The sequence below is a fragment of the Bidens hawaiensis genome, unplaced genomic scaffold (genome assembly GCF_021521415.1).
Source record: "Bidens hawaiensis isolate Kalapana, Puna unplaced genomic scaffold, B.hawaiensis_p1.1 tig00033516_1, whole genome shotgun sequence".
In the NCBI taxonomy this organism is placed as follows: Eukaryota; Viridiplantae; Streptophyta; class Magnoliopsida; order Asterales; family Asteraceae; genus Bidens; species Bidens hawaiensis.
In genome coordinates this window covers 68,632-90,516 of record NW_027495747.1, presented here as the reverse complement: position 1 = coordinate 90,516, position 21,885 = coordinate 68,632, and the positions used below count along the sequence as shown (strand labels likewise).

Here is a 21,885-nt window from a genome sequence, read left to right as displayed (position 1 = left end):
AAAACATCTCCATCTCATATTTTATAAAACTAATTTTATAAAACATACATGCTATCTTAATTATTTAACCAATTAAATAATTAATTTATATAAACAAATTATCCAAATAATTTATTTAAATCCTCAAGTGTGTTTGTTTAGAAAACCAATTTTCTAAACGCGTAGTGTTCGGTATTCGTTTAAATGATCAAATCATTAAAAGAATACATTTGGTGTTGTCTAGCTTGTTATTGGGTATGACCCGACTTGGATCAAACACAGTTAGCCACATTAATATAAATATGTGTCTCGGGCATACGTAATTCCAACAATCTCCCACTTGCACGAGATACATAGAAAATTAATGCAAGTGGTGAATACCGCCTAACAACAGTTCACCACCCCTAATGTGTTTGACGAAGTGCCATTCAATAACATCATCCCTTCAAGTCCCTTACTTGATATGATTTAGGTGAATCTATCATTATATCCCTTTGTTACTAGATGTCATGTTGGATCTAAGAGACATAGGCGATCATTCTCTTTACAATTCAACTTTATCAGGCCTTAGACATCTAAACTCTCAACACATAAGAGGAACAAATTCCTTCTTGACTGTATACGCCTCTCACTATCACTTTTATACTCCACCTGAGCTCATCCTTATGTACCATCTTTTACGAATAGCGAAGGGGAGAGTCAAAGTGTAATACTCGGTGAAAATCAAGACCCAATATACATCTCAGGTCTAAGGATAATATGAAATTCTCCTTTACTCAAGATTACTAATGATCAAGTCAATCGACTCCATGTAGTAATATTGAGAGCGGGTCAGTCCAATATTTGTATCCCACAAATATCTATGAACTTTGGCAGCAAACCTATGCTCCATATTCATTTCTTATGAATATCCACCAAACCTAGTTCATAATAGTCTTGCTTCATATTTGTTCCCACAAATGTGATCGACTACGGACTTTTAGAATAAGATAACTTATTCATGGATTAAACATGCAAAATTAGAATTTAACTCAAGATTCCATAATCATATAAAAGAGTTAAATTACAAAAGTCTTTTAAACTTTAATACAAAATAGATCAAATCCAATTACTAGAATATCGAAGTCCTAAGCCACTCGCATGACGCTCATGTTTAGGTCTTTCTAGGAGCTTCGTGAATGGATCCGCAAGATTTTGATCAGTTCCAACTTTGCGAATACATATCTTTCCCTTTTCAACTTCATCCCTTATGTAGTTGAATCTCCGCTCTATGTGCCTTGTCTTTTGGTGCGAACGAGGTTCCTTGATTTGTGCAATCGCACCCTCGTTGTCACAAAAGATTTCTAGGGGGTCTTGAATGGAAGAGACCACCCCTAGATCGGTAATGAATTTCTTCAACCATGCAGCTTCTTGAGCTGCCAATGAAGCGGCGATGTATTCTGATTCTGTAGTGGACAATGCTACCACTTCCTGTTTTGAGCTCTTCCAAGAGACAGCTCCTCCATTAAGAGTGAACACATACCCAGATTGTGATCGAGAATCATCTCGATCAGTTTGGAAGCTCGCATCCGTGTAACCTTTTATAGCGAGTTCCTCCTCACCAGATCCATATATCAGAAACATATCCTTAGTTCTCCTAAGGTATTTCAATATGCTCTTAACAGCCATCCAATGACTGTCTCCTGGATTCTGTTGGTATCTGCTTGTCATGCTCAAAGCGCATGACACATCCGGTCTAGTACATATCATCGCATACATGATGGATCCTATAGCAGAAGCATATGGGATTTGTTTCATCGTCTCTTGCTCACCCTTTGAGCTTGGACATTGAGCTGAACTCAATATGGTCCCTCTTTGAATAGGTACAAAACCTTTCTTGGAGTTTTCCATCTTGAACCTTTTCAAGATCTTATCAATGTATGTACTTTGGTTCAAACCTATCAAGCGCCTTGACCTATCCCTATAGATCTTTATTCCCAAAATATAGGCAGCTTCACCAAGATCCTTGATGGAAAATCTACTTCCAAGCCAAGCCTTAACGCTTTCCATGGTTGGAATGTCATTTCCAAATAGTAGAATGTCATCGACATACAATACTAAGAAGGTAATTATACTCCCACTAGCCTTTTTATACACACAAGCCTCATCAGCGTTCTTGATGAATCCAAAATTTTTGATTTCTTCATCGAAACGATGATTCCAAGTTCTAGATGCTTGTTTCAATCCATAGATCGATTTCTTTAACTTGCATACTTTATTAGGATGTTTCGGATCGACAAAACCTTCAGGCTGAACCATATAGACATCTTCCTCAAGATATCCATTTAGGAAAGCGGTCTTGACATCCATTTGCCAAATTTCATAATCATAATGTGCAGCTATGGCAAATAATATCCTAATAGACTTAAGCATTGCCACAGGCGAAAAAGTTTCATCATAATCAACCCCTTGAGTTTGAGTGAAACCCTTAGCTACAAGTCTTGCTTTATAAGTATCCAAGTTTCCATGCATATCAGTTTTCCTTTTGAAAACCCACTTACTTCCAACAGCTTTGGAGTTGAGTGGTGGTTCAACCAATTCCCAAACTTGGTTGTCATACATGGATTGCATCTCAACGTTCATGGCTTCAAGCCATTTGTCACAATCATTCTTGGACATTGCATCACGGTATGTGGTCGGTTCATCCGAATCTACCACGTAGCAACCTTCTACAAAAAATCCATATTTTTCAGGTGGATTGCTAATTCTACCAGATCTGCGAACGTTTTGTGTGTTTTGATCAACCACTTGATCACTTTCAACAACCTCTTGTTGAGTGCTAGTATCAACCAATTGTGTATCATCTTGTGATTCTTGATCCTCATCAAATTTCACTGTTCTACTATTAGTTCCTTCCTCAAGGAACTTAGTTTCCAAGAACTTACCCTTTCGAGCAATAATAACATTTTGCTCACTAGGATCGTAAAAGTAATATCCTAAATCATCTTTAGGATAACCTATAAAGATACACTTAGTGGATCGGACTTCTAATTTGTTTGGGGTGTATTGCTTTACATAAGCTTTACAACCCCAAACTCTTAAGAATGATAGCGATGGAGCCTTTCCATGCCATACTTCAAAAGGTGTCTTCTCCACTTTCTTGGTTGGAGCCATATTCAATATGCGAACAGCGGAAAGTAAAGCATAGCCCCAAAATGATAGAGGTAAAGTGCTTCTAGCCATCATCGATCGAACCATATCTAATAGGGTACGATTTCTCCTTTCAGACACACCATTATGTTGTGGTGTTCCAGGTGGAGTAAGTTGTGAAATAATTCCACAACTCTTAAGATGATCTTGAAAAACACCACTTAGGTATTCACCTCCTCTATCACTACGAAGTACTTTGATTGTTGTCTTAAGTTGTCTTTCTACTTCAGTTTTGAAGTCTTTGAACATTTCAAAAGCTTCATCTTTGTGTTTCATTAAGTACACATAACCATATCGACTATAATCGTCAATAAAGGTAATGAAGTATCTTTCACCATTCCTAGTCATTGGTCTAAAAGGACCACATACATCCGAATGTATGATACCCAATAATTCTTTTGACCTTTCAAAAGTTTTATTAAAGGGTTGCTTTGTCATTTTGCCTTGTAAACAAGATTCACATACATCAAATGAATCAAACTCATTGGTTTCTAGAATACCACTCTTGCGAAGAGTTTGCATGCGATTCTTGCTTATATGTCCAAGGCGACAATGCCAAAGATAGGAATCACCCAAGTCCTTCTTGAGTTTCTTGGTGTTGACATTATACATTGAACTATTATGTGACATACCACTTTGATCTATTTCATATATACCATTCATGGGTATAGCTTTAAAATAAAATATGCCATTCATCAAAACATGAATATCATAATCAATAAACTTAAGATCAAAGCCACATTGTTTTAAAAGAGACACGGAAATAATGTTTCTCCTTAACTTAGGAGCATACAAAACATTCTTCAAAATTACTTCCAAACCACTTGGAAGCTTTAATATGTAGTCTCCTTGGGCTTGGACTTCAACTCTTGCTCCATTGCCCATAAAGAGACTAATGTCCCCTTTGTTGAGTTGTTTACTTCTTTTGAACCCCTGCAACAAATTGCAAATGTGAGTTCCACATCCGGTATCAAGTACCCATGTATTTGAAGAAATAACATTTAGTTCAATATGTATAGTAAAGATAATACCTGAGGTATGCCCCGCATCCCTCTTATCTTTTAACGCATTGAGATAGGTCGGACAATTCCTTTTCCAATGACCTATCTCTCCACACTCAAAGCATGGATCTTGCGCCGCAACCTTTTGCTTCTTTTCCTTCGGTTTGATGGGCGTGATGGCTTTCCTCTTTCCCTTTCCTTGGACGTGGCCCTTGCCCTTAGCAACACTTGCTTTGGGGTTGGAGTTATGTCCCCTTTTCCCTTCATTGATTGTTAGAACGGGTAAAACCCTTTTACCCATTCCCGCTTCGGCCGTTCTTAGCATTGCGTGAAGCTCACCAATGCTTTTGTCCCACCCGTTCATGTTATAGTTCATGACAAAGGTTTCAAACCTTTTGGTCAAAGAGTTGAGAATCAAATCCGTAGCCAACTCATTAGAGACGGGACAATTCAACCTGCGAAGCTTTTCAATGTAGCTTTTCATTTTTAGGACATAAGATGAGACGCTTTGGGTTTCCTCCATACGACATGCATGAAACGCTCGAACCGTTTCGAAACGTTCCGCTCTAGCTTGTTGAAGGAACATTTCCTTCAATTGAGTTATCATGTCGTATGCCCCATGATGCTCGAAATCCTTTTGGATTTCGGGAATCATAGTCCCTAACATGAGGCAAGAGGCTTGCACCGAATCTTTGGTGTACTTGACCCAATCGTTATACGCCTCCTCATCTTCCACGTTAGGCTCATCGGGAATGGGATCGTCTAAGACATATGATATCTCTTCTTGTTTGAGAACTATTCTCAAGTTGCGATACCAATCCATAAAGTTATTATGGTTTAGACGATCCTTTTCAAGGATGGTTCTTAAGGATAGGTTACGGGTGTTATGGGTAGAGGTGTTTGCATTGTTAGCGGCCATCTACAAAATTTAACAAAGTTTTATTTTAGTATTATAAACAATTTAATTATTAATACCCTTTTATTCCAAATTTTAAAATAATAATTAAATTCTAGAATCCAACGATAAATCAAATTTCGGTTAGGTGACCTTTATCCCGTTATTTGATTTAACAAGGTAGTCAACCTTGACAATTGCAACCCTTTGCAACTTCTAGAGGTATGGGACCATTCGAAATCCTTATTTCGTGTTGGCATGTTTATCCCATCAACACCATTGGACCCCATGCTTAGGTGACCTTTATCACATGGTTTCCAATTCAAGTCGTCCTACTTGTATAAACATGTAAGATTAACATACAAGTGGTTAGGTGACCTTTATCCCACAAATATGTTAATATTACCTTAAGTATATTAGTTTGCTCTAAAATGGTTAGGTGACCTTTATCCCATTTAAAGTTTCCTAATACGTTAAGTGTCTTACAAAAGGATGGTGTTAGACTTGTTTCCTTGGTAATTATGAAAAAGGGATTTTTAAGTTTTCCAATATTCTAGTATGAAAAACATTATGCCATATCCTAACATGCATTTAGAAATATGGCGATTTTGAAAACCAATTTTCAAGGTTCTAGTTATAATAAAACCAATTTTATTATATGTGAGTAATCGCTTAGTTTTAATAAACCCATTTAATTAAACTAATTGACGCGATATTACCAAATATATATTAGAACCCGTTTTATGCTTGTTGTCGTTCCTATGTGACGGTTTGGATATCCTAATATCTATCAACCACACATTACATAAAGTAAAACAAACAACCAAGCATACACATGCAAAATATAGTCATAACCGAAAACCGCTAAATTTGACCATACTTGTTAGCCGAAACAAGTATAGGTCATAGGTCACACCTAAGGGATAAAACATGACACAAGGATGGAATGTTGACTCCCACTTGATCTTGCATCCAAATGCTTCAAGTATCCTTTCCAAGTTGTTGTGTTCTTGTTGGGCTTGTTAATGGGCTCCAAACTTCCAAAAGTCTTCTTGGGCCCAAGAGTGAAATTTATGGGCCTAATGGGCTTGAATCCCATGATGGGCCGGTGAGGCCCAACAAGCCCAAAATTTCGGTCCAAGGCCCAAATCCACTAATTCTTGCATCTTCAATTTTTACAAAATGTATCCTAATACATATTTTTCTAAAAAAAAAGAAAATGCAACTAATCTATTTATTACAAACCAACTTATGAATAAATAAATTACACAAGACTAAGATTATGAATTATTACAACCATATTGAATAATAAACATAATCAACATACACAAACAACAATCAACACATCCAAGGTCTAGGTTTCGGTTATGACACATCCAAACATACCAAATGTTCTAAGCATGCAACCTAAGCAACCAATGCCCAAAATCACCAAATAAAATCAGCCCCCCCCCCCCCCCCCAAGAGGCTACGGCCCAAATTATTATTATTATTTTTTTTTTATTTTCAACATTCAAATGTTATTAATGGTTTCCTAAGATCTTTCATGCATGTCAAGATCTTATAAATCCATGAGGGGTAAAATCCACCAAAATTTCGGACCCCTTTTTCACCCATGAAAAAACCGAAATCTATGAACATGTAAGAAGCATAAGTCCTTGTAACCGGCTCTTGATGCCATTGTTGGGTTTTATACAAGTTTATCAAAGTCAAGTTAACCACATTTAACTAGAAAACGCAACGGAAGCTTATATTTTAAAACTTGTTATTGAACATACCATTATGTAAAACTAAAACCCAAAGCCAAAGATCAATATTACAAGAACAAAATGCTCACATAATGTAAATGTACCTCTTTTTACCTTTTGAAGAAGATGTAGATGGATGAAGAAGATGATGTCTTCAAATGGCAAGGTTGCAAAGGAGAAACCCTCAAGCTTTGTATACCCCAAGCTTATGTAGCAACAACACCAATTTGTGCTAGGATTTGAACACCAATTTGAAGCTCACAAAACTCCCAATTTGAGCCAATATGGCCGTGAGTTTTTGAGAGAGAAAGGAGAGTGTTTGTGACTTGATTCAACTCTTGAATAATAACAAAACCCAAGACACAAAATGCATGTATGGGAAAATGGAGGATTAAAAGGAACCAAAGAGTTTGATTGGGTAAAACCACCACCCCACATGGGTGGCCGGTTTTGTTTGTTTTCCTTTTTTTTTTTTTTTTTTTTGTTTTGTGTTTTAACATTTAAAACATCTCCATCTCATATTTTATAAAACTAATTTTATAAAACATACATGCTATCTTAATTATTTAACCAATTAAATAATTAATTTATATAAACAAATTATCCAAATAATTTATTTAAATCCTCAAGTGTGTTTGTTTAGAAAACCAATTTTCTAAACGCGTAGTGTTCGGTATTCGTTTAAATGATCAAATCATTAAAAGAATACATTTGGTGTTGTCTAGCTTGTTATTGGGTATGACCCGACTTGGATCAAACACAGTTAGCCACATTAATATAAATATGTGTCTCGGGCATACGTAATTCCAACATATTTAACATAGTACGGATTGGTAATTAGGGTGCTCAAAAACTAATATCATAACATAGTATGGATTAGGGATTAGGGTACCCAAAAATTAATATCATAACATAGTATGGATTGGGGATTCAGGGCGCCCCAAAACTATATCATATGCAATTTAAGAATCCAAAATCAAATTGTGTGTTATAATGAAACAAACATAGACTTTGACTATAGGCAAATACAATAGACTAAATTAAAGTTAAATATACTTATTACAAGTTTAACAACAAAAGCAAGCACAAGTAAGACACAAACATACCAACTAACCTCAAGCATTCGAATCACATTCGAGTGTCCTATCAGTTTCATAGTCGATATCTCGCATTTGATCTGTAAGTATGCAACTCGAAACAAAATAAAACAAAACAAAACAAAACAAAACAAACAAATTATCTTTCTAAGCCAACGTATACACAATATGATCTAACTTCAATATGATCGCTAAAAAAAGTCAAACAAAGATCAACGCCATATTTCTCACATGTGTGATCGTCATGTGTTTAAACACTTTCTCCTTATCAAGAATTTTGATCGCCACATGCTCACCCATCTAAATGTTTTATGCAAACTTCACCTTCGCAAACCTCATCATCCCTCATGCAAATCAAATAATTTATTTTCAGTAACATTTTATTACTAACAGAAAATCAAGCCCCCCCAAAAAAATTAATAGAAACTTTTGTAATTATTGTTCAGCATTCCATATTTTTGTTCATGACCAAAATAAGTTTGATATAAACTCTTAGCAAAAAGTTAAACTAAATGTAACCAAAATCTATCGACGTTTACTTTGGCAACGATTTTCCACTTCCTTCTATAATATAACCTTTTCACATGTACGAAAGCATTAAAGATGAATAAAAATGAAAAAGAAAAAGAAAAAGAATCATTTTAGGGGTGTATTAAATGGAATTCAAAACATGAGAATGAGAATATTTTATGAACAACCTAACAAATTTATTCCTAAAATCAACTAAAAACATTAATCTGCATCTCCTTGGTTAATTGAGCATGAGATTATCAACTTCAAATACTCAAAAGTAACATAAATGTAAATCTAAGCAGAATGAACAGATAACATAAAAAATAACTACAGTTAAAAACCCTAATCATGATTGAAACTACAACAATTTACAAAGTCATCCAAATAACAAAATTGAAATACAAATACAAATTACCCAAATTTAATCGATTAAAGAAACATCGTTGAGTTAGATTAGGTTAACGGCAGCGTGTAAATAAAAAATACAATAATCAGAAAGAATATAATTCAAAAATAGAAGTCACCAACCCACCAAAGAAGAAAAGAAAATAATAATTAGAGGTACTGATGTATGATGATGATGATAAATGTATTTTTGGGGGTGAGCTGTTTGCGAGGTCTGAGGGAGTCGAAGGGTGGATAGATGATAATGATGATGGGAAAGATTGATTTTAGGGTTACACAAATAAAGGGGTGGTGAGACGTTATGACCCGGCTAAGGTAAATGGGTTAAAACCGGGCTAAATCAATGAGAGATTACCATTTACAAATCAAGCAATCTGGTGGCTTTAGAGGGGGTGTGGAACGATGTGAGAGCGACACCTATGATTTTATGGTAGACAATTATATAGATAGTTAGATATATATACCTTTGGTTCATAGCTTGTATCTATCTATAATATATATAAACGAAAACCCAAAAATCCTAGGTGTCGCCATGTGGTCGCTCCCCCCTTTTTTGGAGTCACCAGATTTGCTTGATTTTTAAATGGAGGCTTCTCGTGCATTTGACCCGAATTCACGGGTATGGGTCTTATCAAACCCATATATTTCTTAAACGGGTTATAACATCTCATTAAATTAAAAACTAATCTCACCGAATATTTGATATAATAATCCTATAAAATAGGGATATACTAAAAATTACTATATGATTTGTTTAAAAAATATATATTGTTTATAATTACAAAACCAATTTGTAGTAAAAAAAAATAAACGGGTCTTTGATCTCATCAAACCCATATAACTTTTAAACCAGATTATAATATCTCATTTATTTGTTAAACAATTTATCATCAAACGATAAGTATATTATTAACTTTCATACAACAAAAAGAGATAAAAATTCAAAAAATAAATAAATATTAGAAACAAATAATATAAAACAACCCCCGTAATACGGGGGATAAAAACTAGTAATATATATAAACGAAGATCCAAAAATCTTAGGTGTCGCGATGTGGTCGCCCCCCCCTTTTTTGGAGTCACCAGATTTGCTTGATTTTTAAATTGAGGCTTCTAATGCATTTGACCCGAATTCATGGGTATGGATCTTACCAAACCCAGATATTCCTTAAACGGGTTATAACATCTCATTAAATAAAAAATTATTCTCACTAAATTAATGATGTAAAAATCCTATAAAATAGGATATGCTAAAAATTAATATCTTATTTATTTTAAAAAAGATATATATTATTTAAATTAAAAAACCAATTTTATAGTAAAAAAAATAAACGGGTCTTGGGTCTCATCAAACCATAGGTATATTATTAACTTTCATAAATATTATTTATAATTAAAAAAAACCAATTTTATAGTAAAAAAATAAACGGGTCTCGGGTCTCATCAAAAGCATATAGATTTTAAACCGGGTTATAACATCTCATGTGAAACAACTTATCATCAAACCATAAGTATATTATTAAATTTGATACAATAAAAAAATATAAATTCAAAAAATAAATAAATATTAAAACAAACAATATAAAATAACCCCCGTAATACGGGGGGTAAAAACTAATGTATTATATGTTTCTATAATATCTCAATATCATGATCTCAGGAGGTTCGTCCTCCAAGATTGTGACCTCAAATATCATAGTCGTAGTAATATATAAAGTTAGATTTCAAGCTCGGGACGACTAAAACGACGTGGTACAATTATTGTCGAGACACAACATACCCTGATCAATGACGAGAAACGATGTAACTCAATCATTGATGAGTAACATCGTTAACTTAGTTATCAACAAGAAATGTCTTGATAGAGTCATGCTTCAATGTTCATTTAATTTAAGAAATTTAAAAGTCATAGTATTTTGAGGGTTTTTTTTTCTCTTCGCGTAATTTTCTTCCTCCTAAAGTTTCATCCCTATAATTTTAGAAAATATTAGGGTTTTAATCTAAATTGGCATTTCATCTTTTTTTTCCCCTAAATGTGGATTAAGTTATCAATTAACTTCTTAATCTCATATTTTGGGACAATTTATTACTCTTATTTTTAGTAGCGTTTGTAACTGAAAGAATGAGATGCAGAGGTATGTAATAAGGAAAAGTTAAATACAAAGAAGACAAAAATGACAAGTGTGAGAAAGATTTGTGACCATATAAAAAACTCCTTAAAAGTAAATTAAAAAAAAAATCATAACTCAAAATATAAATAAAAAACGAAAAAAATTAGAAAACTAAAATGTTTCTGCCATCATTCCCGTTAAAAAAATATTAAAAAATACAAAAAGAAATTACGAAAAGACATAATGCCGAGATCATAGACACAATGACGAAAATGAACAAAAGACACAATTATAACTAAAAAAGACACAATAGATCGCAAAATATAACACAATGTTGAGTAATATAACACAATATAAAGAAAAAAGACACAATGTCAAGGAAAAAGGACACAATCAATAACAGAAATAAACACAAAACACAATGATAAACAAAAAGACACGAGGACTTGTCTCACTTACCATTGTGTTTTTTTTATGAGAACGAGAAAGACGGTGGAAACATTTTTGTGTTTTTTCTTTTTCGATTTTTTAATTAAATTTTGAGTTAGATTTTTTATTTTTATTTTTTAAAATTTTTTGTATGACTACAAATCATTATCATCTTTGTTTCCCTTTATAGAATAACTTGACCCTCATAATATATTGACGAAATTGAGTGAAAGATGATTTCGAAAATAAGTATAGAGATGTGAATGAAAAACACAAGTTAAATTGTTAATAATCTAAGTTGTAATTTTGCAACCAATTGTCAACCAATTTTGTCAAAAACTCTTACAATTTATTACCAATAGTAATTGTTTACCCAAGAAAGTTGACAACCAATTTTTATTCCTAGTTTTGCTTTATTCGTCTAAAGTTCTAAACTAAATTGAAAATGCATCAGGATCTAGACTCATGGATCTCTCGGTCTAAGAAAAAACCACGTTTTATGGTGCGCTCTTGAAGGAGGGCCAAATTTAGAAAACAATTTTGGTACTTCTATAAAATGAGACACATGAAGTAAATAAAAATGGTACCAACGCATGTGTAGGTCGACACACGACAATCACCTAACAACGGCTATTTAATGAGAATAGAAGACGATCCAGCTGAAGCTAAAGTGCTAAACGTTGAAGTTAAAAAAATTAACTTGACTCGAATTGTGCATTGTTTAACAAAAAAAAGAGTCGAGTGAGTGGTTTTGTTTTTCTAAAGAGTTGTTTTTCTGAGCAAGCCAAACGAGAAAGCTCACCTCGTAGGAGTTTTAAAACAAGACTACTCACCTCCACTCGCCTATTTATATGATTTTAGAACGAGTTTTTCTCGAAATAAGTTTTACCGGCTATTTAAACAGCCGTACACCTGAGTGATCAAAAACATTTGTAAAGGGTACCATCTCCAAAAACATGTCACAAAGGTTTTGAGTTATTTAAGTTCTCCTTTTCAGCTATCCTTTGTTTTGTGGTCCAATTTAGCGATTACAAAACTCGGACCAAAACCACAAAAATTTAAATCAAAACTAGACCACGTATGACCAGGCCAGAAACCAAACAAACTAATATATATTTTTGAAAAAACGACGCTTTTAAAATTAAAGGTTTCGAGTTATTTACCACCAAGCATATTTTTTATTGTGATACTCACCCAATAAGGCGTCACCAAGAAAGAACCAAGATGGCTCCCAATAGAGCCCGTAATTACCAGCCGGTTATAAACTTACCTGAAAAAAGCAAATAAAAAGACTACACAGGCGAAAGCTAGAAGTTTTATTAATCAAGAAGCAAGGATAATAAGCTAGAAAAAACGAGGCCAAGGGACGGCATTTTAAAAGCATAAATATTAAAAAAATGTCTCAATGTGTACTTTCAGGAGAAAGATGATGTATCCGATTAAGATTTACTGACCCAAACTCAATTGACTCTGCTGGCATTACTGCCACCTCAGCAGTTGACACATCAGATAACACCAATGACTCACCATCACCACCAACAGCATTCTTGTCACCATCATTGGTTTCATCTTCAATCTTACAAGGTAACAAGCCACCAGAAGCAGACGGTGGAAGACTCTCGTTGACTTCAACCACACTAGACTCGGGTGCCTCCTCTTGCTTTACAACAGCATGATCCACCTCCATACCCGCCGGCTCCTCGGGTTTATTTGGCGGTTCATCACTTTCTTTTTTAACCTCCATAACTGTGTCCACATCAGCCGCCGCCTCTGCTGGTTTGCCATCATCATCTGAACCGCCTTTATCCTTATCAGTATTCGTTGGATTTAACTCGTCTTTTTGCTTATAGTACAGAAACATCGCTTTCTGAAATGCACAAAAATAAAATTACTCACAAATTAAAACCACAGCAAATAAAGTGTCATAGGTTGGTTTTGGGTTCTAAAGTAACAAACCTGAAAAACAGAATCATTTATGGCAGTAAACAATGAAGCACTATCGGTAACATTGGCTTCTACACTCTCCTGTAACATATATAGAAAAGGAATTAATTAGATGCATTTAAGTCGAAAATGGTAATTTGAATGAATTTAGAGAAACGTCGTCACAATCGTCACCTCTAAATACAAAATTTTGCAGTCAAAATCAACAGGTTGACTAAAATCTTCCGGATCCAAATCCATCATGCTGATGCACTGGTCATACAACTCAGGTTGAGTAAGATCTTTTGATACATCAACCCTAGAAAGATAAGACCAGGTGATGATAGCAGTATTGTCCTCCTTAACAACCTCAACGTTTTTTGGGCTTCCAGTTGGTTTCTGAGCATTGGGCCCGTTTTTATCAAGATTCAAGGTCTCAGGCTGGATATCAAGTTGGTTCTGCTCATTCTCATCAGGCTGACCTCTCGGCCTGGTCAAATTTTCATCATTTGGTCTGTGACCTGGATACTCGTCTTTCTGTTGACCCATGTTTTCAGCATTTTGACCCTTCCACATCTCACCACTTTGGTCCCACCCTTGGGATCTACGGTCCCAATCAAGCCTACCATACAAGTGAGATTCATCACCAAATACAGGATTATTTGCATCCCATCCGTGCAAAGGAGGTGCAACCGATTCATCCAGTTGATTCCTCCAACCAACCGGTCTACCATGGTCAGAAACAGGATAAGGTAAACCAGGGTTAAGTTTCATTGGTGGTCTACCAAATATTGGTGGTGGGAATTGCTGCATAAGCGGATGAAACATGGGCGGTGGAACATGCTGGAACGGAATGTAGCCACCAGTTGCCATCGGTGGAGGCCAATTCGGTACGTTTTTCCAATTACCTTGATTTTGACTTTGAATTTGACTATGCATTTGACTTTGACCTCTATTCATATGCTGGTCAGCCATCCTCCGGTGCCGATTGTTTGACTTACTTCTATCATCTTCTGTAAAACCAAAAAAGGAGCCATCAGTTCCTGCTTTAAAAGTAGACGGAGATGGAGGTGGTAAAAGAAACTTTGAATTACCAGATAAATGAGAATTTCTTGAGTACGGTGACGAAGCCGATAAATTATCGTTATCAACATGTGAAAAGTCGTTATTTATGTGTGCCTCGTTCAATTCCCGGCTTCCTTTACCGTCCTTAAAAGTATCTTTAGAACCACCAACACGCAGGCCCAGGCCAGATTTTTCATGATCAAGATTCTTTCTAGCATCAGATTTAATTATATTCCTGTGTTCGTTACTTGATGACGGGGATTTATCAACTTGTGGGGAAGAACGTGATTCAGGCCTCATCCGTTTTTCACCCTGTAAATCACCACCCCTGTAACTATCATCCTTTGAGGTCACTTTCTTATCTGATTGCCCAGGGGCAGAATTGTAATCTCTGCTCGAGTGAACATTATATCGAGCACACTCTTCATAAGCATAATCTGAATACTTGGTTTCTTCTTGCTTTGAAGTCCTGAAAAATGTTGCACATTCTTCATGATTCAAAGTCAGAAAATAAAATTTTTAGAAAAAGATAATAAAATTTACCGGTGGTGATCTCTTGTTGAATAAGAACTCCCGCTAGGAGAACTCCTACGACGAGTATGACTCGTGGTAACTTCCACATCAGCATAACGAGAATCGAGTCGTCCCCGTTCAGAAACCGAGTCATCTTTAGCACTTGATCTCTTTTCTACTTCAGATCGTTCTTTTACACTACTACGGGATCTATAGTCACTAGATTCATCTTTCTCATTAACTCTTCTCCTATCTTTATCATCTTTATATCTAGATACACGATCATCATAAACCGCATTATCATCCCTCAAACGTTTGGGTTCAGGTGCATCACGATACTTGGAATCATGTGATCTCTTCTCTTCCTTATGTCTATAGTCTCTATCGTCATCTTGCCTGCGTTTCCGGTCCCGGCTTCTTTCATCTTTATCATTAGTTTCAATATATTTATCATCTTTGTATTTGGTTTCTTTATAACCATCTTCACTATACTTATCTTCACGGTATTTATCATCCCTGTGTTTGCTAGATTTTTCACTTTCGCCTCGGTGTTTAACATCCCGGTTTTTCCTATCGCGTTCATTGTCCTCCCGGTGTTTTTCGTCCTTTTGTCGGGTTTCTCTGATGTCACCATATTCTTCATTTTTATGTCTTTCGTCTTTGGAACGATCGGATCTTGAAGACAGTCGTCTATCTTCAGTTTCTTTTATGCTATGTTGATACTTATCTTTGTCACTAGAGGCTTCTCCTCTTTTTTTCATCCTCTTCTCGAGCTCTTTTTCCAACTCGGGATTTCTTAGCTCTTCTTCTATTGGCCATTCTGGTAGAAAATGTAAAATGAAAAGTGAGAAATCAAGTAGTTGGTAGTTTTAGTCGTCTCTGATATCACAATAACTGATTATCAGACATGTGATAGTGACTAGAGAAACTGTGTTTGTCACTGGCAGCGCTATAACACTCACTTGATATAACACTCTCTTATATAAATAGGCTTATTTAATAATAAATCTTGTAAAAATATAGCTACAACTTTATATTGTAAGATTATCCAAAAATCATGTATGAGAGTTTTCATGTGGCAGACGATGACATTTCTGGCCTTGAGGGTTGGTTTTAAAGTGTGTCCAAATACTGTCCTTGCTGTACAAAAATACCTAGCACTTGGTTGAAATTTTCAATATGCCTAAACACCTTTACGTTTACATCAAGGCGAAACATCTACCATATCAGAATTTCAGATTATAAGTAACACAAATAGGATCTGAATATGATGTTTACTGATCTTGTTAAAAGTTAGGAAACATGAAAGGGAGTCATAGAGAATGAACTTAAAAGGGCTTTAAAAAGGAATGTTCCAAAAATAGCTTGAATGTAAACAAACATAGTATTGAACCTGAAAGCCTGTGGAGGCAAAAATTTGTTCCTTTGTTACTTACTGTAAAGTTATTCAGGCTGTTTAATGTTGAGTAACTATTCTTGTTACTTTCCTCATGATGGGCTCACAAAAGGCATAAATTTAGAAAAGGTATAAGCTTTCAGCTGGTGATACCTAGATGTAAGATGAAACTAGGCAGGGTGTAAATGCAAAGGTAGGGATATAGTAAAACCCCTTGAAACCTAAAAACTATAAACTAAGCCAAACTCCATAGAACACAAGTTATTGCAGTCTAGTGCGTTAATAGAAAAAGTTGAAACATGGTACATATATTCAGTAATACAGACAATTAGTTAGTATATATATATCTGCCATTGGCCCATTGTTTATGAGCTATATAACTCGATAAAATGGAAAAGACTGATGACGATCCTATCCAGATGGCAACAAAGATTGTGCAATTTTAACAAAGTTCAGGAGTCATATGAACTTATAACCTCACTAAAAAACTATAAGTAATGCTGCTTGGCATCAAAATCGTAACACAATGATAGAGAGCTACTAAATGATTTTACGGCCCACAGAACTACCACTGACTATGCATCACAATATCACATATTAATTGCATAGCACTATAGCAGCTTCGAATATTCGAATCAGGCGTTTTTAACAAAAGCAATTTACATATACACAATGCACATACCAAAATAACAACAATTCTTACCAGTGATTTCTTTTCCTCTTTTGCTCGAATGACTCTCACCTTGCGCCCCGACCTTATCCGAGTGACCTTTCCGTCCCCGATCCTTATCCTTCGACTCCTTATATTCCCTCTCCTTCCGCCCCGATTCCTTGTCATACTTCCTCTTATCCTTGTCATCACCATCATGCCTCCTACTACTCTTCGATTCACCGACAACTTTCACCGACTCCTTATTATTCTCTTTATCATCAATACTCCCACCATTCCACCTGTCACTCCCACCATTACTACTCCTATCCTTCATTTTGACATCCTCATCGGAACTGTGTTTACTCTGCTGCTTATGCGATTTGCTTCTCGAACTTCTCGGCATAATAATAATAACAATAATGATAATAACTGAATGCACAATTTCAAAACCCTAACTTCTTCCTGTAGGTATTATTATTGTATTCTCGTCTTCAAATTTCAAAACCCTAATTAATCGAATCTGGAGTGTTGAATTGGATCCGAATTGAATTGAATCCGATCGGAAAATGATGATAATAATAATAATAATCGACGGCGAGATGCAGAGGAAGAAGAATGCGATTGGAATCTGAAATTTTGTAGAGAGAAAGGAGGCGAATTGTTATATTTTGTGATTTACAACTGCTGTTAGGGGTAAATTTGGTAATTAAGTACTAGTAGTAGTAGTGATGTGACCAGAATGCCCTTTTGTTTCTAAATAATACTCATGATTATTATGGTAATCATTTGTTCTCGGTGTTTACTAGACAAAACTAATCGTTTGCTTCTAAAGAAACAAAACACACAGACATGTTGGGCGAGAAGAACTCATCGCCCGCACCCCATTTCGCCTAAACATCGCCCAGGGGGCAGTGTTCGCGTACCTTCTCGCCCAAACCCAAGCCCCACTAAACATAGCCTAAGATGGTTGGTTATTAGGCTATCGATTTTGGAAATTGTATCTTTATAGGGTCACGTTACTGTCACGTGAATATGGGAACAACAAAGCCCCTTCTATTCTCTTAATTTCTATTCTCTTTATGTTGTTCTTCTATGGTTTGTTGTCCAAAGGGCTTTAAACTTTTTTTTTTAATAAAATTAAAAAGAAAAGAACAATTAAAATAACCTTATTAAAAACATATAATAACTTACTTAATTAACTAAAATAAAACTTATAGTTGTCGTCTGCATCGTTGTTCACGTCATCGGCCTCCTCTTATTCATTGTTCGCGAATTTGGCTAGGATCCTTTCAATTTTCTTCTCCAAAAAAGCCAACACATTCGGTTGTAGATGAGATAGATCCTTCGCGAGGAACTTCGTATCCTTTTCTCGTTCCCGCTCCAATTGCATTTTGTCCTCTCATCGTGCATCGTGTCATATTCCGCGTGCATTTTTATCCTATCTTCATGCATCCTTTTATTTTCCTTGTTTGTTTCATTTTTAACATTGACAGTCTCGGAAAGTACATATTAGAATCATGATATGTTTAAATGATGCTTTTACATACTACTATTTTACATAAGAAGAGTTTATATCAAGGTTGTCAGGTTGTGAGTTTTGATCCTGATAAGAATAAAAGTACAGAATTTGAGTTTATCCTTTAGCATATGATAGATCATCGTATCTTGAATTGTATTGTTGATATGGTTTGATAATTATTCGTCTATCTATTTTACAATGTATGTAATAATGTAATGTCCAAGGGTTTTTTATTTAATCCTCATGAAGAATTGTGAGTGAATAAGACGAGTAGTTGTTATTGGAAGTTTAATTCTGGAACAAAGTTAAAAGAATATTGGGGGGGCTAAATTGTAAGTTTAGTTGAGTTTGAGTTTAAGTTGGTTCAGTTTTTGTTTGGAGTTACCTATTTTGGATTACTTTGCAAGGTTGCTTTTATTATTTAAATTGTCTAGAAAGTAGCAATTAGTATTCTAGTATGTTTAGGTTTTTGTCTAGGTTAAATAGGGTTGTTTGGTTGATGATTCATTGTGCGTGTTTTCCTTTTGCAAGTCTAACTTAAGTGTTGAACTTTTTGTTCATACTTTTTAAGGTGGATCGTGTTTACAAGTCGCATCTGAGTAGGGATGGCAGTGAAACCGAACCTGATGGGAATACCCGATACCCGACATAATTGGGACGGATCTTACCCGTCTCATTAGGATATGGGACGGGTCTGGGATTTCTATTATACCCGATTACCTGATAATATGGATCCGTTTACCCGATTATATACCCGATATAATTATATACACACACACACATAGACACATAGTACAATAAAAAAATGGTATTTGTGTTCAATTGTCCTTTGTGTGTCCTCCATGAATATTAAAATTATATTATATACATATATTGATTGTATTACATCCCGTCACTCACTCATCCTCTATAAACTACGTAGATCTTTTTTATATATTTTTTGGTACATTTTTTTCTTTTTGTTGAATTGAGTGTATCATGAAACTAGTAAAATAATTTTGTTTGTGTTGTATTTTCAAAACCCGAAGAAAACCCGATGGGATTTGAGTCGGACATACCCGACGGGTATTTTTAATAAACTAACAGGTATACCCGATACCAGATGGGTATTTACCCGATAAATACCCGACGTGTCTGGGACAGGTCTGAGACGGGGTTTTATAATCGGGTCCGGGTCTGAGAATACCTAGACCCGTACCAGACCCGACCCATTGCCATCCCTACATCTGAGCCAACAATTATAATGTCTTATGAAAATTCAACATGAACTGTAATATTGTGCATAACTACATAAAAATATGTATATTGACTAAATTGTAAATCCTCAACTAAAGGCACATGTTTTATAAGACTTTAATGAGTTTTGGTTGTGACTTGCAAGTCGCAATCATATAAGACAACTAGTTTGAGGCCTGTTTATTACACGGACAATTGATGAAAATTTTGTATTTTAACCATTAAGTGAAATATAGTTAACAAAATGATCATATATTATATACAATTACAATTTACACTAAAATTACATAACTTAGATTACACAAATCTACCAATACTATTAAAACAACATCTTTTTGATACATGTCATCATTCTATTGATCCATTATCAATAGATCGTTCGTGTACCTTATCTACCATTTGAAGATCATGTATCCACAAAGTATTGTTGTTATGTAACTATACCTGAAAGTCATAGTAAACAAATCATTATATTTTGATGCATTGGTATGAAGTTTTAAATGCTTGTAAGAAATAAGTTTTTTTATTGGTTAGAAACCATAAGTTCATGTACCTTATCTACCATTTGAAGATCATGTATGTGCAGAGTGTTGTTGGGATCTGCGTTGAAGTAATCTCCATGGAAATTGTGTAGTTGCAAAAATGATGAACATCTATATATTGATGTACCTTGTGCTACTAAATCTCCTATATAAAAAATAAAATGAATATCATCATGTTTACGTAGATGCATAACGCAAAGTGGAAATTAAAAAATTTACCAAAATAAGTTAGTTATTATTGAAACAAAAATATGAAACCTAAACACATCAACAACTAATAAACCGGTAAAAATGAGCGGCTCGTGCCGGGTTGGTTTGTGAGTGAATGATGAATATAGTTTCATATATAAATTATCGTCAAACGCGAATTTTTCAATCCAAACATGAGTTGACGGTTGACCCAATCGAGAAGTTCAAAAGTTCAAAGCAATTGCACGTTTGATATCATAAATCATAAATCTGAGGTTTAAATACTTGAGTATCATAATAATAAAAGTTAAGTATATTTAACTCAAACATTCCTTTAATAAAAATAACAAAAATGCCCTTCTGCTTAACTGAAAAATCTAACAGAGTTATTCAAGTGGTTATTGATCAGGCTGGGTACCAAAGTAGTTAAACCATAGGAAAAAAAAAAGTAAATCTAGCTCTTAAAAAATAAGAAAATGTTGTGGTTAGGTTACCCAACAAAATGAATATCGGGAATGGATACTCCACGAAGCTGATTAGCATCAGATAGTGAATTGCCATTGCTGTGAATCCGCAGATGGATAGTCCACTCACTAACATCCTAAGTCTTAATTATAGTTATAATTTAAATAACTTTATTATTAACAAACATGATATCATGATGACAAAAAGCATAAGAACGGACACTATATACATATTAATTAAAAAGATATGTGAAGATAATATATTAATTAAAAACATATTCGATAACAATCAACATCAACCAAACATTTAGATAACACCACCAAATCAAATTCAAAGGTCCTTTTTCTCTTCTTTTAATCCCACCCCATGATTCGCGGTAGGCACCAACAGTTATGAAGTCGGGTTATGTAAATTTACATAACAGTAAGAGACAATGAAACGATCTGAAGCAACAGTGGAGATGAACGATAGCAGTGGTGGAGATGAACAGTCCCGTAGGTTTAATCAGATAAGGGAGAAGGCATCGAAGTAATGGCGGATTGTCAACGAAGGGGTCACGATGCCTTATTGAGGGTCTGCAGCGTATGGTTTTTTTATTTGGAAGGGGAAACAAATTGATTGAAAAATATACATATCCGAATAATATTAGTTGGGCGGGTTGATCTGAATTAATACCATTTTAGTGAATATGAGTTAAATTAGTAAATATGGGTTAAAAATGTGAGGAGTGATGAGAGGATGACAAGTGGCAAAATATAGTAGCCTTTTATTAGAGTAGTAAGATATCACCCTTTCGTCAAGGTGTTACATACTTTGTTTCGATTCATTTTTTTTATAATTATTTGATAATTAGCAATATATCCATAGCAAAAAGCTAACAACTTGGACCCATGTACCTATAATTTGAATTTAACATGAAATGAAAGTTTAGTCAAAAAGTTGACTAAAATTGTCTTAACGGTTTGACTGTTGATAGTCATGAAAGTGTCTTTAATTGCAAAAGACTTTAAAAAAATAC

The 21,885-nt window shown here is 34.8% G+C and overlaps 1 protein-coding gene across 2 annotated transcripts; it reads right to left on the bottom strand.

Moving 5' to 3' along the window:
- Nucleotides 1–12,664: 12,664 nt before the first annotated feature.
- On the bottom strand, nucleotides 12,665–17,570 carry LOC143584956 (uncharacterized). 2 transcript variants are annotated; one of them, XM_077066866.1, is made up of 6 exons: nucleotides 16,968–17,570; nucleotides 14,899–15,688; nucleotides 14,385–14,824; nucleotides 13,486–14,303; nucleotides 13,324–13,392; nucleotides 12,665–13,234 (listed from the first exon to the last, which is right to left on the bottom strand). In XM_077066866.1, exons 1-6 carry the CDS (start codon nucleotides 17,317–17,319, stop codon nucleotides 12,770–12,772), a joined length of 2,934 nt encoding a protein of 977 aa, XP_076922981.1. In that variant the 5' UTR covers nucleotides 17,320–17,570; the 3' UTR covers nucleotides 12,665–12,769. The 2 variants fall into 2 exon arrangements, with proteins under 2 accessions (XP_076922981.1, XP_076922980.1); XM_077066865.1 differs by having other exon boundaries at nucleotides 13,486–14,824.
- Nucleotides 17,571–21,885: the final 4,315 nt, after the last annotated feature.